At 38.4% G+C, this 17,620-nt stretch overlaps 1 protein-coding gene across 1 annotated transcript; it reads left to right on the plus strand.

Moving 5' to 3' along the window:
• Positions 1–10,192: 10,192 nt before the first annotated feature.
• LOC116618957 lies at positions 10,193–17,619 on the plus strand. The gene is made up of 5 exons (XM_032383211.2): positions 10,193–10,450; positions 13,965–14,030; positions 15,468–16,753; positions 16,977–17,161; positions 17,525–17,619. The coding sequence occupies exons 2-4, from the start codon at positions 13,976–13,978 to the stop codon at positions 17,145–17,147; spliced, it is 1,512 nt and encodes a 503-aa protein (XP_032239102.2). The 5' UTR covers positions 10,193–10,450; positions 13,965–13,975; the 3' UTR covers positions 17,148–17,161; positions 17,525–17,619.
• Position 17,620: the final 1 nt, after the last annotated feature.

The raw sequence follows: 17,620 nt of genomic DNA on the forward strand, positions 1-17,620 counted from the left end.
TTACTGTTTATTTGTTTTGATCCTAAGGTTTTTCTCAAATACATTACATTTTTTATTCAAATAGTTGTGGAAAATTAGTAAGGTTATAAATGGCATGATGAAAATATTGTTTTGAAAGAAAAAAATAATTAATTGTTTTCACTTTTATTTAAACCAACCAAGGACTACCTGAGGGCCATGATTGATTCTTAAGGCTGGAAGGCATAATAATAGGCAAATATTAAGATAATATAGTATGGGATTTCTTACTTTTATACGACAGTATAAGTGTAATAGGTTTTTTTAGAGCAAAATACTTGCTCTCAATGATAAATCTGTAAAGAAAACTTTTTCTATCAACCTAAAGATAATGAGGAAAAGGGGAAATGTTAGGAGAGTGTTGTTGCATTACTGTTAATTTTTTTATCATAGATATTGTCCCATTTCTTTCTTTTTTCCATCTCTGTTCACTATTTTTGTACGCAATTGATAATATTTGCTGTTTCCCCTCTGCACCCTAAATAAATTTAAATAGGTTATGTTTGAAATAAGACATTTTCATTTAGCACTACTTTCATTAATATCAAGGATTTTTTTAGAATTTGCTTCCCAAGTAAATTTGTTCTTCTCCATTGCATTTAATTTTGGAGTAGCATTAGCATGTGTGGATCCAGGGTTTCTATAAAACAGCAGGCCACCATGCTAAAGGGTGGGTGCACCAATATGTAATGCATGACTGTAATATCCTTTGTGATGGAGTATACCAGTATGTGATAGTCAAAACTTCCATATGGCACCTGAAATGTATAACTGTATCATTATATCTTTGGAATGCTGTTTCATTCATTATTTGTTTCTTTGCAAGGGCAAAGCTGGTCAGAATGTAGCTTTGATACAAGTTCTATAAAGGGAAGAGGTTTTTATTAGATCAAAGTACTTAAATTATATAAAGATAACAACAAACTTGTGCTTTTTCATTAATAAATTTGTAAAGAAAACAGTTTTATATCAATCCTAAAGGTAATAGGGAAAGGAAAATACTAGGAAAGTGCTCAGTCAAGTTGCATTATTGTAATAAATGTTTTAGAATAGAGTAACATTTTTTTTAAAATAGAGTCACATTTCTTCCTTTCCTTCACTCCCCATTGACTTTTTGTTTATTTGTATATTTATTCCTCTCTGCCCCCAACATAGATCAATGAACATGGTTTGGTTTGTAATTAGAAACTTTCAGTAATTTAGGATCTGCCTCCATTGCATTCATTTTTTAGTAGCCTGTATGGGTGGATCCAAAGTTTCTGAAAAAAAGGCCAAAGGGTGGGTGCACCAATATGTAATGCATGTCAGGAGGTATATTTGTGGAGTTAAATTTCAAAACATTCTTCTGAATAATCAGTTGCAGTACGTGAAAACTACAGTATGGCATCTAATTCTTTGGAATACTGTTACATCCTTGATATATTCTTCACAAGGTCAAAGCTTGTTAGAATGCTATTTTGATAATAAACAAAATATAGATAGTGGAGTTAAATAGGAGGGAAAATAAGAGTTGACCATTAGACTCAACTAAGACACCTAAACTTTGACAACCTTTTTCTTACCAAGGTTTAGTATTTGTTAACTTTCATACTGCATATTTAATATTATTAAATGAGTGCTTGCTTGATACATTTGGAGGGGCCAATGCAACAGACCCATACCGAGGATTTTTCTTGTTGGGGTGAGAAATAAAAAAAAGTGGACCTTATATTTCCGGGGGGGGGGGGGGGGAGTTCTCTAATAAAAAATTGACCGCGCCTCTGCAGTATGTCCAGGGGGATTTAATGTAGGATTTGGCTACATACCAGAGTGAGTTTTGTCTACAAATAATAGCACGTCTATTGAGAACCGAAAGTGTTCCTTTGGCCGTTGTGTGTGTGTGTGGGGGGGGGGGGGGGGGGGGGAGTGCGTTCGCACCCCTCCTAGGTACAGGCCTTTACAATTCATAATGACATGGCAGTAAAAAATGACTTTTTTAATCTCATTTAAAAAAAAAAATTTAAAGACACCTAGATCCCCCTAAATTACCCCTATCAGTCAACACAAAAAGGTATCAAATGCTGGCTCCGCCTTTAGGCAGTGCCTAAACCTATATATTATGGACCCTTGTATCCATAAATGTGAACTTTAGAAGCACACTAGCATACACACATTGGCACCAGTCGGGCCAAGACGGGACGCTAGCACAGTCTATTACCCGTGCAGTTCGGCAACCATGGACAGCTGTTTCGTCCTTATTAGGACTCGTCAGCATGGCATAGCCGGTTTGCCTCAGTTAAACTTCATCGGCAAAAAAAACTGCAGGGCGACTTCGACTCGAACGAAGTGCTTTAAACCACAGCTTAGATCCATGTGGGATCTAGAGCTGCGACCGGGCTAGCGTGATGCCAATTGTGCGGATCACGCATGCGACCTTTGCTAGTCTAAAACTCCGTCGGATAGCCAAACTATCCTTGCGAGTATGTATACATAAATGTGAACTTTAGAAGCACACTAGCATACACACATTGGCACCAGTCGGGCCAAGACGGCCACGGCACGCCATTTTCAACAGCCAATCAGAACGCGCCACGAGGGGGGGACTGGAATCCACCCTATATACATACTACCTTTACTACGTACGTTATTTTACGTTCATTTGACATTCTGTTATATGCAGTTTGTAAAAAAAATTCCGTTGAAAGTTCCGGATAAGTAACAAAAAACATACTGTAAAACAAGCGCTCGCAGTGTGTGGTTTTTAGTGCCAAAGTATCTTTACTGTGTACCTGTGAGTGTAAGTGTTTTACAACTTTGTTTATTACTGGGATACCTGTGGTAGCCCAGTTATAAATTGCAACTGGTTTTTTTTTCGTGGTCCCGGGAAATCTGCAATGTTTCGCAATACCCCAAGAGCCTTTGCGCCATAGTCAATACTTCGCTTGTTTTAGTGTATTGATTGCGACCTTGCTGAAGCCTTTTTCTTACACGAAGTATCTAGCATACTGTCCACGTCATCGCAACGCTTAGTTACCAAACACTTTTGCATAATTTAAAACTGTGTCATGGCCGCCATCTTGAATATGAGATTTCAGCTTTCAGATCCATGTTATTTGTGCAGTTGAAGGCCCGATTCGCGATTTAATTACTCCATATTTAACCATAGCCTCAATTTCTACCAGTTATTTTGGAAAATCATCTCAGCTTGGATTGATTTCGCTGTATTTACTCGTGTTTACATTTGCGACCCGAGTGCGAGACACGCGGCTCAAGATAAGAATTAAGTTAAGTGCTGACTGCTTTAGACTCATACAGCTTACTTCAAGACGTAATTAAATGTGCTCTGGACGCTCATGAATGGACTCGAGGTATTTACCTTGATTGCTTAATCTATTTTGAAGTGGAAGTAGTTTGAAACAATTGATGGAAATCGTCTCCTACAAATCGCTTTGTCGATGAATCTACTTTACATTGGACACTTGACCGGCTACCCTAAGATGAATTTTATTTTCTTACTATAAAATATCTTGATCTCTCGTTGAATCTCATCATTTTAACCATGTCGATTTTAATAAAGTAAAGCATAGGTGTTGTAAGTCATGTAAGTGTAAAATATGTACTTAAATCTATGAAAATTATTTTGGTACTTTGGTGCTTCCTTTAGATAAAGCTTAAGTTTTGTTATTTCCCTGAAATACCTTTATCCCTCATTGAATGTCATTCTATTTTTATGGAACATTTTCAATAAAATCTAGAGATTTGTAATATTTTTGTAGTGTTGTTGATCTTGAAAATATGTTTATGCTCTATAAATTTCAATCAAGTCTGGATATTCTATAGCCCTCTCATTTGACTTCAAAATAAATAATTGTCGTTGTTTACTTGTAACTTACATAAATAAAGTAATACATTTCATTAGAATTATAGGACTTACTTTGGGTGTTAAAATAAATTTACCCCTAAGTGATAGCACATTGAGGGCAGTGAACCAAGGAAATGTTTAAGAAATAACAATTTTAAAACACATTCTCAGCTTTCCTTAATCTTATTTCGATGCTAACTCTGATGTGGGAATAGTATTTGAAGATAGGACAATCAGCCCTGTCTACTCTCATGGAGCACACCTCGAGTCCACCCCACACCTGAAGAGATGATGCTCTTACCTTTCTTGCCCCAATCAGTGTTGTGATATGGCATTTACAATAAAAAACAAAATTATATATTTTCTTTATTATATCCAAACTAGGCAGTAAAATCTTTGTCATACATGTCACACAAACAAGTTGCAGATCTCAGGTATCCCAGTCAACCATGCGCGCATGGTCTAGTTTGTCATATCAAACTACGAACGTATTACCTTATTTTACAATTTCTACATGTGTGTAAACTCGCCCTGGACTCGTCACGCTATGTGGCGTTTGATGGGGCTAACACGAGCGTGCTGTTGTGTTTTTGTAACTGTATTTGCTTGCTTAGACGCCGCATTTACGGTAAAAACTTATTTCAAGTTTAAACAATTAACAAAATAGTCCGTTGGTCTTGCGTTGACTTATTCGATATCGTTATTGTTATCGAAAAAGAAGACAGATTTTTCGGAAAATAAATCGTTATGCTCGTATAACATCCCTACCCCTATATCCCCCTTCGCACCTGCACTCAAAATATGCTGGTTCCGCCGGTTCCGCTTTTTAGTAATGACGGCTTTAGGGATTCGCTACGTTTTTCCTTATTATATATCCTATTTGGTGGACCCAATTAATAGAGTCCTGGTACTTGCGTACCTGAAAGCTTTAGGGATATATCAATGCTATGCTATCCTGTTTGTTGGATCCCATAAGTAAAGTCCTGGTACTCTTTACGTACCTGAGAGCTTTAGTGAAATGCCACGTTTTTCCTTATTATATATCCTATTTGGTGGACCCAATTAATAGAGTCCTGGTACTTGCGTACCTGAGAGCTTTAGGGATATATCAATGCTATGCTATCTTGTTTGTTGGATCCCATTAGTAAAGTCCTGGTACTCTTTAGGTATCTGAGAGCTTTAGGAAAATGCCACGTTTTTCCTTATTATATATCCTATTTGGTGGACCCAATTAATAGAGTCCTGGTACTTGCGTACCTGAGAGCTTTAGGGATATATCAATGCTATGCTATCCTGTTTGGTGGATCCAATCAGTAATGTCCTCGTACTTTTGGTGCCTGAGAGCTTTAGGGAAATGCCACGTTTTTACATCTGGCCATGACCCCTCTCCTCTACTCCCTTCATCTCAATTATGACTCTGGTCGCGATCTTTCACGCCACCTCATTCTAAACTACGCAAGTATTCTATATTTTTGGCCATAAAATAAAACAAATAATTTCGTTTTCCCGAATAATCGTGTAAGCGATGTCATAAATATTTGGCGTCTTGAAGGAGTCATATCGACCATTTTGAATAGCGATTGAATCTTATTTCTTTAATGCGATTTTTGCGCGCTGCTTACGCAAATCCATGACTCCCGCTAAAAGATGTGATCAAATATCTAAAATCTAGAGTTAACATAACCGAACATGAAAACCCGACGCATATCGCTGGGATACTAGGTAATTTGAGGCACCATTTATTATTGTCATTCTTCTGACAGGTAATTGGGATTATTGGATCGAAGTGTTACCTGGAATGCCGAGCCTACGTAGCTCCACTTGGAGATCAATGCTCAAAAAGCATCGATCTCCACATGGGCCGGGGTAAAAAATTCCGTTGCTTAGAGCGTGCGGCTCGTTATAACCCCCATTTATTTTTATGGGGTCCCCTGCCCCGCCTGGAAAGCTGGTGTTTCTTACATTAAGTGCCCCATCAGTGTTAACATTGCTTTAATAATTAAATGTTTTTTTTTATGGTAGAAAAAAAATGTTTTTGGTCATACATGTCACAACACAGTGACTCAAATTGCAATCCCTCACATGCATATGAAATCCCTCAGATATCCCAGTCCACCCTGTGCGCAGGGTCTAGTTAATACTAAAAATGAATTCCCAATTCCCAGTTAGTATACAAAATAGACTCTACAAGACTTTTATTCCAAGCCATGATAACATTGGAAGCATTCGTGATCAATGTAAGTACTTTACTTGTACAAAACATCTTCAATTGTTCTCATACTTAAATCAACTTTTAAAAGTGGCTTATTTCAAAAATTCACCTTCGACCCACTTTGATGAAGCAAGCCTAGTTGTGTTAAAGTCGCCGATTATTGCAAAATCTGTCAATCACACTTCAGAAGCCCCAATGTTTTTGAATAGCGTCGTTGAGACTATTCTAATGCGGCTTCACTTCTCTGGGGAAACTTTACATGCAAGGATTTTAGTTGGAGGGCTCCAGCGATACGAGGCGAAAACAAGATTCCACTCTATTTTGTGTTACTAAATCAAACCAAATTAGACTGTGCTTCTTTATGTTATCAGAATCGCCTTCCTTTGTTTTTGCCGTTTGTCTCGCAGCAAAGCTTTTTTGTTACGTTTATCTCAAATAATTTCCATGTTATTATGTTTTGCTGCCAGTTGGCAATTGCGCCCAAGTTTAACGCTCAAAGCTGTGTAGGTTGATGACGTCATATTACTGCTCAGCCAATCAAAGACGTTTACCCGACAAACGTACCGCTAAAAATCTTATTCAAACATTTGCTTGTGTGCATAAAAGATATACAGAATACTGAACAAAGTATGAACACATTAGATATCTTTTTCCGGCGTGATGACACAGTCTCTGAGGACAGTATATTTAATTATTATTATAAAAAAGGAAAAAGAGAAAAAAGGAAAAAAAGTGACAAGATTGAGAATCAATAAATGATTTAGTATAGTATTGTAGTATTCCAATCATAGTATTCCAATTTTGTATTTTATGGTAATATTCCAATACACTTCAATGTAAATCCAAAAATACAGAAAGCTTTTGATTCTACCTACTACCTGATCCAACCAGCTTGTAAATTAGTCCTACCAATATTTACTAGGGGATGCTACTAGGGGATGCTACTAGGGGATGCTACTAGGGGATGCTACTAGGGGATGCTACTGGAAAGGCTTCAAGGAGCTTCATAGCCTTCCCTTCATTTCATTAAATTTAGTGATGTAAAATGTATTGTATAATTATAGAAAATAAGCATGAGGGACTTTAGTTACATTATCTGAGTCATCCCCGTCGGTGATCTTCCTCTTCCTAAAAAAGTCTGTATCCATTTCATAAATTATTGTCTAATCCCTGTATACTAAAAGCGTTTTAGATCCCCTATAACTGGGTGGTGATTTTAGTTTTATTGTACCATACTAAACATACAGGCAGACAAAGGTCAAAATGCAGCGTAAAACTCTGCCCTTAGTTGTCCATCTTACTGTTTAGGGACATGCTAGAAAAATGCTTTTTCGAACGGTTACGATACAAATAGTAATAAACATAATTTAAGTTGCTGGTCATTTCAGAAAAGCCACTGTAGTCTAGTGGTTCGATCATATATTTTTGTCCGCAGGGTCCAGGGTTCGATTCCCAATCTTGTCTCTTTTTTTCCTTTTTCTCTTTTTCCTTTTGTTTTTGTAGAACATTTTCAGGCCCGTACCCAGGATTTTTCACTTCTTTTTCGAATGTAGAACAACTGGCGCCAAACCAGCACCCCTTTCATGGGATACTGATTAATGAGCTATTAACCTTATATCGATTACATATAACTAAGCGTGGCCATTTACAACGATATTTTCCACTCGTTTTTTAAGTCTCAATAGGATGTCATGTCAAAGAGCTCGCTCAAACTTTGTTCGGCACAAATGATCCAAGCAATCAGGAATCGTGAATATTGTGAAAATCTTGTTTGCTGTTATTCGAGTTCTGCTTTCATAGCGTTTTACCTTGTTTGCTGTTATTCGAGTTCTGCTTTCATAGCGTTTTACCTTGTTTGCTGTTATTCGAGTTCTGCTTTCATAGCGTGTGCTTGTTTTTCTTTCTTTCTGGCATTTAGCGCATTGTCAATACACGTAAAACCAAAGAAATTGTAAACTTGCAAACGCCATACTTTTTCTGTTTATTGGATTTGGTTCTATTGATGTTTAACCCCCACTAGTAGAATACTAATACAACAAAAACAGCAAAGCGGAAATTAAAAATAAAAATGACACATTTTCTTTGTGTCTTAGGGATAATGACGGGAACCCTATATTCTCCAAAAAAATATTGAAAGTGTGATATTGATCATCTGCCGTGTTTGACTCCAGGGGCTTGGCTCCTAGGCGCCTAAGTTGCTTTTTATTTCCCTTGTTTATTATTTTTATATATCAAGTAAAAGCACCATTTTCTACCACGTAAAAAAATTCATTCGCACATGTTGTTCGCCTGGTTGGAAAATAATCGCAGACCGAGCGAGAAACTTGATTCCTGAGGCGCATAGCTAGGGGTCCGCCAGCGTACGGAAAAAGTGGGCTATGTTTATTTTTAAACAAACTCAAAACACATTTTTAATGCACCCCTCCCCATCCTTGGCAAATTCTGGTTATAAGCCAGCTTATCGCATCTTCCATCTTTACTTGGCAAGAATTACAGACTCCCCAATCAAGTCTGGTATCCACTTAATATTTTTGGGTACTTTGGGACAATTTAGGCAAAGAAAGTGCTCATCTTTTTTTTTCCTTTCACATGCTTTCTCATGTAAAACTGTATTTAATGTTAATGTTATGTTTCGGAGCAAAATGATGACAATTTTTAATCTTAAAGCCCCATAAACCTTTTAATTTTTAATAATAAAAATTAAACTTTTAATTTTTGGTGGTAATGCAATCCAAAGTTCATTCATACCATATAACCTGGTTTTACTGCACTGCGCCCTGTACTTAGGCATAATTTTGCACTATTATATAAGAAAAGACGGCGAACTTCCGCTAATTGTAATGGCTTTTGATGCAGGACGAGGGAATGCTTTATTAATAAATAGACATTATATAATTTCATATTTGTCTTTACCTTGTATATAATAACGAGAATAAAACCTTGTGAGTTTGTTTTGCCGAATTGCGTACAATTAATAAAACACCTTGTAATGCAAACACTTAATTCACCATAATTAAACGGACATATATTATACATCAAACTGTGCGTATCACCCTTCACAAGATATGGCCGTCGAGCAGCGTAGTTCTTTTTACAAGAGATTCACATTTGAAGGTTACTTTTTTTTTCTTCGGACTTACCCGACGTTAGCTAAGAATAATATTTGAATGTACAAGATTAAAGCACGCTTGGGCCTGTTACGTGATTTAGAATTAAAAGGACTGCGTTATGTCTGCCGTGAGAAGGTATTTTTTATGGTTCGCAGGGTCATGTTTAAACCCAGCTTTAAAAACGGAAAATGTTAAACTCAGTACGTGAAATAAATGCACATCCTCATATAACCACAAGTAAAGTAATATGAATGTACCACTTGTACGAAACAGTATTGACATTCCAGGCTTCTAACACCTGGCGGTTTCTCACTTTCCTACCAAAATCGCAAAGTAATAAAACCTCTCAGCGATTTGGTAAATTCTATTATTAAGTTCCTAACCACGAATTGATATGAATGGATGGCCAAACACCTTGAGGTCTTGATATTTTCGACTCCGCGTGAATTAACCAACATCGTGAATTTATGGGCAATTACCCAACAAATGAATGTTGGTTCAAATTGCTTTTCATTGACGTCACTTAAAGCAAAAGGAACGGCGGACATCAATGAACTCGGAAACATGCAAACAAATCTTTTTTCTTTATGTGTGATGAACATTTGTTTCATTCTCATACCACGCATCATTTTCCTCTCATCTACTATTGACGCACTCCCGATTAGTTGACCAGTTTTTCCTAAATGTTTGGTACTTTGACATTATCTAGTTTAAAGGATTTCTCAAACACAAGCGGTATCATGATTTGCGCGTATCGTATTCAACAACTAAATCTACAGTTGCAATATTATGATAAACTTTCCAACAGTGTCAATTTATAATAGCACCTTATTTCAATAAAATTTCACAGCCATGCAGAGGTTAACGAATTCGAATACTTGTTTCAATATAAAATGTGCAAATGGCTTGATAGGCGATATTAATTTTTTGTTCATTAGGCTGATATTAGATCAGGGCACACGTGGAAGGGAGATAATGAAAAAAATACCAGTTGCAACGCCTTTAAATCCTGCAGCTGAAACACTGTTATAGCTATATAAATAGCTAGCTTCACTCACACAAGTGGTAAATGAGTCACTCTATCCACTCACAACCAAATATTGGTTTTGTGTAGCGGACATATGAAATAGAAACCCTCGCTTTCGAAGGAAACAAACGTCAAGTTGTTTGACATTGCTTGGAAAATTTCCAGCAATAAATTGAGTCGGGAGTTAGGCTGGTAGCTGCATTTTGGGGCAAGCGCTGAGTGCGTGTCTACTGAGACGTCAGGTATGTTGATTAGTCAAAGCTTCATTTTACCAGTTTTACCTTTTTTTTTTTTAGATCGGCGTTGCTGATCGGCGTTGCTTGGTTAAAATAAATATAATAGTCATTCGCATATGCCGATATGAATACAATTTTCCGGATCTAGGTTCGATTTAGTAAAGTATTTATTTAAAATTTGCAACAGCAAGTAAGCCAATGATATTTATTTGTTAAGATCTGGGTGATAAAAGTGATTCACTTTTATCAAATAATACAAATATAAGTGTATTGGATAAATGATTTTTTGTATGGAAGTGCATATATGGCTCTACTCCCCTTGTATAAGGGCGATGGTGGGTAAAAGTAAAAAAAGCCCCCATCTCAAGTATAGTATGGCCATTATCTTGCGAAGGCCCCTTAACAGATGGCAAAATTAAAAAATTTAAGGCGCAGCCCAAACATTTTTAGGCGCCATCATTGCTAATAGAGCATAATGCGATACGGGGGAATATCGCACAATATATTTTGGCCATTTGATGTCAAAGCACAATGAGGATCAATTATGACCCAAAGGCGGCGTAAAGTGCGCAGGGATCATAGACGCTCTTATCAAGTCGTTAAATGGCCTTACAATACAAAACATACTAATATCTGATACTACGGTATAATTGAATAAGAGGTATTCTAGAGTGAGAGATTTTGTTGTTGTTTTTAAATGTTACACTCCTTGATATGCAAGACAAGATTTATTTCCATCCTTTTTGGTTTTTGGGTTGCTTTTCTAAATATTTTATAATCCCAACACCTTCAAAAGGGGTAACTTCACCAATTGAACAATGCACATAGAGTAAAAAAAAAAAATGCTCTTCCCGGGTATATGCTAAAACCTAGACTAGACTCTGCACTGGACTCGGATACCAAATTCCCGAGACGCCCGATTACCTTGAAATACTGCATCTATTTTGAAATTTATTTCTATATACAAATAACGCGTCAAAGCTATTAGCACTACGAGAAAGCAACAAAATATAAATACAACAAACATCAGCTACATTTTTTTATAAGAACCTCTTTTATAAGGACGTCCAGCCTGAGATTTCACGAAATTTTAAGAACGTGCTAAGAACATGCCGAGGCTCAGTTGCAGCCAAATATTACTTTTTTAGTCTGATGTGAATGGAATGGTTTTCATAATAGACCTTTTTTGCTCTACTATTTTTAAACTTTGTGCAAGCTTAAACACTGAGTGACGTGACAAAATTTACGGAATGTGAATTTCTTTTGTTCCCGGCATAATAACGTAGTTATCAAGTGTTTAGGAACGTGTTATATCCAAAGACGTCCATTCTACATACTAAAAATGCATGGTTTGCTTTCGTGGCAATACATGCACAGCACGAGCAACCTTATTGTGGCACGATTTTGTTTGTGTACAGAACAAAAGAAATGCACATTCCGTAAAATTTTCATGTCACTTACTGTTTAAGCTTGCACTAAGTTAAAAAATAGTGTTAGAGCAAAAACGTCTTATAACAACTTTAAATATTATTGCTATTGTTCATTTTTGTAGCTACTGCGCATGTGCGAATAACTACTTTGTCATCACGTCGAAAAACAGGAAAAAAGAGGGAATTTTCTAAAGATTTAGAGATTTTGTCAAAAGAATTCCTACATAATTCGCTGCATAAGAAAGTTTGAAACAAATTGCATTTATTTATAACTCGAGCTCGCTCTATTTCGACCTGTAATCGTTCAGCCTTACGTCTAGTTATTGATTTTTAAAATGCTCGCAATACGTGTATTTTATCATGTTTTCCGTAAATAAGAATGATAGTTTTGCCCATTCCTAGATTGTTACCGTGTACGTCTCCAATTGCCTGTCGGTAATGGGACTATTTGTGTTTGAAATTTTAGTTTCTTGTCCGGAAAAAAAGCTGAAATTTGAAATTTTTTCCTTCAAACAAACGAAGAAGCGAGCGATATGAAATAGCTTTTAGAGACCGAGACATTCGGCTGTTGTTGTAGCGTAGTTGGTAGAGCATCGGTCTTGCAATCGAAAGTATCTGGTACAAGTCCTGCGTGATGATAATATTTTTTCACTTTTGCTTTTTCTTAGACATTTAGAGAATATTTTTTCTCAAGTAAAAATAGTATCCACTTTATTTTTTATTTTATTTTAGTCGTTAATCCTAGGGTAAATCCAAAATCAAGAATTTTTAGCTAATAAGAAACAGTTTTGATAACATCTTTTTATAATCTTAATCTGCGCACTATTATTGCTAAATATGTTGTATGTACTGTGTATATACTCGAAATTAAGGGCCTATGGTACAATCTCGTTGCTACGAAACTCCTTTGCTACGAAATGGAAAAGTGCTACATTCGGTTAAATAGACTAAAATCGCCGCTCTCTCTCCAACTTGGTTCCGTGGCCCAGTGGTTAGCACCTTTGACTCGTAAGCAAGCGTTCCGAAACAATCCCCGGTCGAGTCCTTTTTTTTATTTTTATTTTCTTCGAAACTCCAGTTCTATTTTTTTTTAAGAATTTAAAATAAACTTTCGACATTTTGTAGAAGAAAATGCAATTTTTATATGTTTTTCGAGAATAAAAATAGATGGCGAAAAAACAAGATGGCGGCTATTTCCACGCGAGAAAAAACACGTTAATTTTGAACATTTTATAACAATTGTGAATTTTTTTCACTCAAACCATTTATATAACCATTCCTAATAACTTAGCCCATGGGATTTTTGATTTTTGAAGAAATGAAAAAGTTATTATCAAATATGTGGTTTTCGAAGAACATAAATATTCGCCATTTCTCGCGTTATCAAAATTTCGCAAATCCGGTGCGTGAAGTTTTAGAAAATAGTGATGTTTAAATATTTCTGAAAAAAAATTATGGTACAACAACATGTAGCTACATGTACGCATTGCGGGGTTATTTTCTATAATTCTCTCCAAAAATAATTCACTGGGTATTGTGTTTTATATACACTAATTTTTAAGAGCATCAGACCCTTTTTCGTTTCCAGTGAAGTATAGAACTTAGTATTTAACTCGTTTGCCCGGCTTCAGTGTGAGGCGCTAACCTGATTTTGATTGTAAAAAAGAACTTATAAAGTGATATTGGATATAAGTGGTAGCTTGAGATAAGATCGGTTCAATCCAGAGTCCAGTTCAAGCTCCGGTCGAGTTATAGTACATGCCTTTTTTCCGACTATAAAATAATACATCGATGTTCTATAAAACGCCTCGAAAACAGTATATATGAATTCATCACATTTTCTGGGATTAATTTGACGCCTCCTTTGTTTCAACACCCACATCTCTGACGGAAATGATGGAAATGAAGAAAGTGGGATGCTGACGGATAAAAAGAATCTTGGCCTTGTTCAGAACAGGCAGCCGCATCATCAGAACGAGATGGCAATAGTTTGATGTGCCCGCCAACGCGTAAAATATAACATTGAGCTTGCTGGATTATTAAAGTACTGTAGCTCATTTCAGGAATTGGAATTATTATTCATTTTTTAGTGATCTTCACCATGACTGGATTCCACTGGCTCTGTCTGATGGCCTTCTTGCTCCATGGGGCACAAGGTAAATAACTGTCACTATAACAACCATATATAATAAAAATACTGATACTACAATTGGTACACCTATTGTGTATCAGGCGAGAGGAAAGATAACACTCGCTTACCGGTACATACTTTAAAAGCAACGATAAAGGGACCTAACGACTATCCATTTGACAGAGACAAGTGGCCTTGTAATAAAAGTTGACTCCCTGGGAGGTCTTTTGATGGTCACTAGTGATGTCTAAATACAAGATTCAAGTGAAAAGCAAATACTTTGGGAATATTTAAGATGGCCGCCGAGAAGTTGCTAGTTGCTGAATAAGTGGCCGTTCAATAGATGTTAGTCTTAGAAAGTGCGTGACAGTCCATGTAATGAGCCTGTGCGTGACAGTCCATGCAATGAGCCTGTGCGCGACAGTCCATGCAATGAGCCTGTGCGTGACAGTCCATGCAATGAGCCTGTGCGTGACAGTCCATGCAATGAGCCTGTGCGTGACAGTCCATGCAATGAGCCTGTGCGTGACAGTCCATGTAATGAGCCTGTGCGTGACAGTCCATGTAATGAGCCTGTGCGTGACAGTCCATGCAATGAGCCTGTGCGCGACAGTCCATGCAATGAGCCTGTGCGTGACAGTCCATGCAATGAGCTAGTGTGTGACAGTCCATGTAATGAGCCTGTGTGTGACAGTCCATGTAATGAGCCTGTGCGTGACAGTCCATGTAATGAGCCTGTGCGTGACAGTCCATGCAATGAGCCTGTGCGTGACAGTCCATGCAATGAGCTAGTGTGTGACAGTCCATGTAATGAGCCTGTGTGTGACAGTCCATGTAATGAGCCTGTGTGTGACAGTCCATGTAATCAGCCTGTGTGTGACAGTTCATGAATGCGCTTGTACGTGAAATGATGAATGAAATGATCAATTGAGGTTGGTTGCTTAATAGGTGTGCGTAAGTCCATGTAATGAGCTTGTGCGTGACAGTCCATACAATGAGCCTGTGCGTGACAGTCCATGCAATGAGCCTGTGCGTGACAGTCCATGCAATGAGCCTGTGCGTGACAGTCCATACAATGAGCCTGTGCGTGACAGTCCATGTAATGAGCCTGTGCGTGACAGTCCATGCAATGAGCCTGTGCGTGACAGTCCATGCAATGAGCTAGTGTGTGACAGTCCATGTAATGAGCATGTGCGTGACAGTTCATGTAATGCGCTTGTGCGTGAAATGATTAATGTCACGTGATCATTATTAAGTATTGGATGTTATAAACATGATTTAGCAATGATATTAATGCCATGTGTCATCGTTTTTAAGTTTTTGGTTTATTTGTTGTTGTTTTTTTGTTCTGTCTAAAGGTGGTTACGTACCCCCGCCTATAGGTTCTAGTTATGAATGATTGACGAGTCTGTCGTTAACATGTTTCCACTAAAATTATATTGTTGTTATTGTATTATAACAGGGCGTCAAATCCGCAATAAAAAAGTTGGACATATGGCGGCTGAATGGGTAAATGCGCCGGAGAGTAACAAGCCTGGAACACCTGTGGGCATGCGTGGCGATGGGATGGAGAGTAACAAGCCTGGAACACCTGCGGGCATGCGTGGCGATGGGATGGAGAGTACTTGCGTTGTGGCTCTGGATAGTGGTAGGCTGAACTGTTATCCGAGGAAAGGTCAACGATCAGTTATTCCCTCACTCGGAAGCACCAAGCCCGAGACAAATGCTGGCTCGAACATCAATGACGCGGAGGGAGAAAATAACTGCATCATACTGGATAACGGCAAGATGTTCTGTCCGCCTAGATATGGCCGAAGATCGACGATCCCCTCACTTCAAGGTGACAGCAAAAAGGTCAAAGCAGATTTGGGCTCGAGTAGCGATATTACGGAGGGGAAAAAAAACTGCATTGTACTGGATAATGGCAAGATATATTGCCCAGCAAGATACGGCCGGCGATCCACCATCTCCACTCTTAAAAGTGAAGTCGTCAAACGATGCGACTCTAATGACCCAGAGTGCAGGCAGGAAACAACCATAGTGAAGAAATTACAAAGATATCCCAGAAAAGACCCACCAAAATGCCCAAACCCATCCGACCCATATTGCAGCACAGATGATATGATTGGTAGAAATGTACCGACACGTAGATGCCCCGATGGTACAAACGGCCCATTTTGTTCCACAGTACAGAAGAACCCGTACAAGAGGATTCATAGATGTTCCCGCGACAATACGGAAAACCAAATTTGTGATTGGGTTAAACGGTTTCCAACCACAGGTAAACGATCGCCCGTCCTTGCTCAGCTTCTCAAGAGCCGGAAGAACTCGAAAGAATCGGCAGGAAGCAAGATTGGTAATCCTTGCCCCCCGTCCAACCCTTCATGTAAATCAGACATTTTATTACCGAGAAAATGGATCCCTACACCTCTCTTGGCTCAGCCTCTAGAAGGTATAAAGACCTCGCAAGAACCGACTGAAAGAAAGAGGGAAAATTATCTCCAAGATAGACACCAGGCAGAGGCAGAATGTCCACCGTCCGACCCCTTTTGTCAGACTGTCACGATGCCTGGAAGCTTTCCTTCTCTCGCCATGACCCAGTCTTTCAAGCGCAGTGAGAACTTGCACGAGTCTGGCATAAGTGTGTTGCATCAAGAGTGGGATGAGATGCATCCGCCTTCACTCTTGGCAAGCACCGGCCGCAATCGCGCCTTCGATGATCAACCACAAGCAGCTATCACAATCCCGGTAGGTTAATATCATGTAATTTCTTAAATTACTAAGGTGTGATGGGGTGAGGTGGGTTGAGGTGAGATCAGGTGTGGTTGGGTAAAGACAATGTACTGTAATGTATTGCAATGTAAAGTAAGAAAAAATAAAAAAAAGGCATGGTGAGGTCTGATGAGGCGAGGTGAGGCAAATAAAATGTAACAGTTCAGTGAGTCGCGATTTATAACTTTACTTTTCGCAGGCGATGCCATCCAAGCGCCAGTCTAAAAAGCTTGCCTGCAAGTACGACCCGCGAGATAAAGTATGTCGATGGAGGCCTCAACCGAATTCCTTCCTTGAAACAAACCAAATGCTGTCAACTTCTTACCAGAGTGTGCAGAACTCACCCAGCAAAACCAAACTCAGTATATGAAGTAAAGTATAATGGTAAGTGATACGTCATACCAAGTAAAAGGCCCACTCACCCAGCAACACGAAGCTCAGGCCAAAATTAGCGTATTATTTCTTAAATAAACCCTCGCTCGTCCCTTTCGGAGCCATTTTGTGCCACGCAACCACGCCACACCACATAGATGTGGTGTACTTTCGCGCATGCAATAAAGACTTGACACTCTTTATTGCGAGCCAGAATGCCAAACGCGAAGTAAGTCCAAGTCTAGGCTAGGGTAACTCGCGAATACTGTAATTCGTCGGGGGGGGGGGGGGGGGGGGGGTATAAGGAGGACGGGGGAGTTGAGAGGGGCAGCCCTCATTCCAAAATAACATTATCTTCCTTTTTTCTCTTTTCAGATTAGTCAATGGGCCAGTACAGAGACGAGGGCACAGCTACAGATATGCCACCTAAACAGTATATTTTAGTATCAATAAATCTCTGCTTCTGAAAAG

Source organism: Nematostella vectensis, chromosome 2, assembly GCF_932526225.1.
Source record: "Nematostella vectensis chromosome 2, jaNemVect1.1, whole genome shotgun sequence".
NCBI classification, from domain to species: Eukaryota; Metazoa; Cnidaria; class Anthozoa; order Actiniaria; family Edwardsiidae; genus Nematostella; species Nematostella vectensis.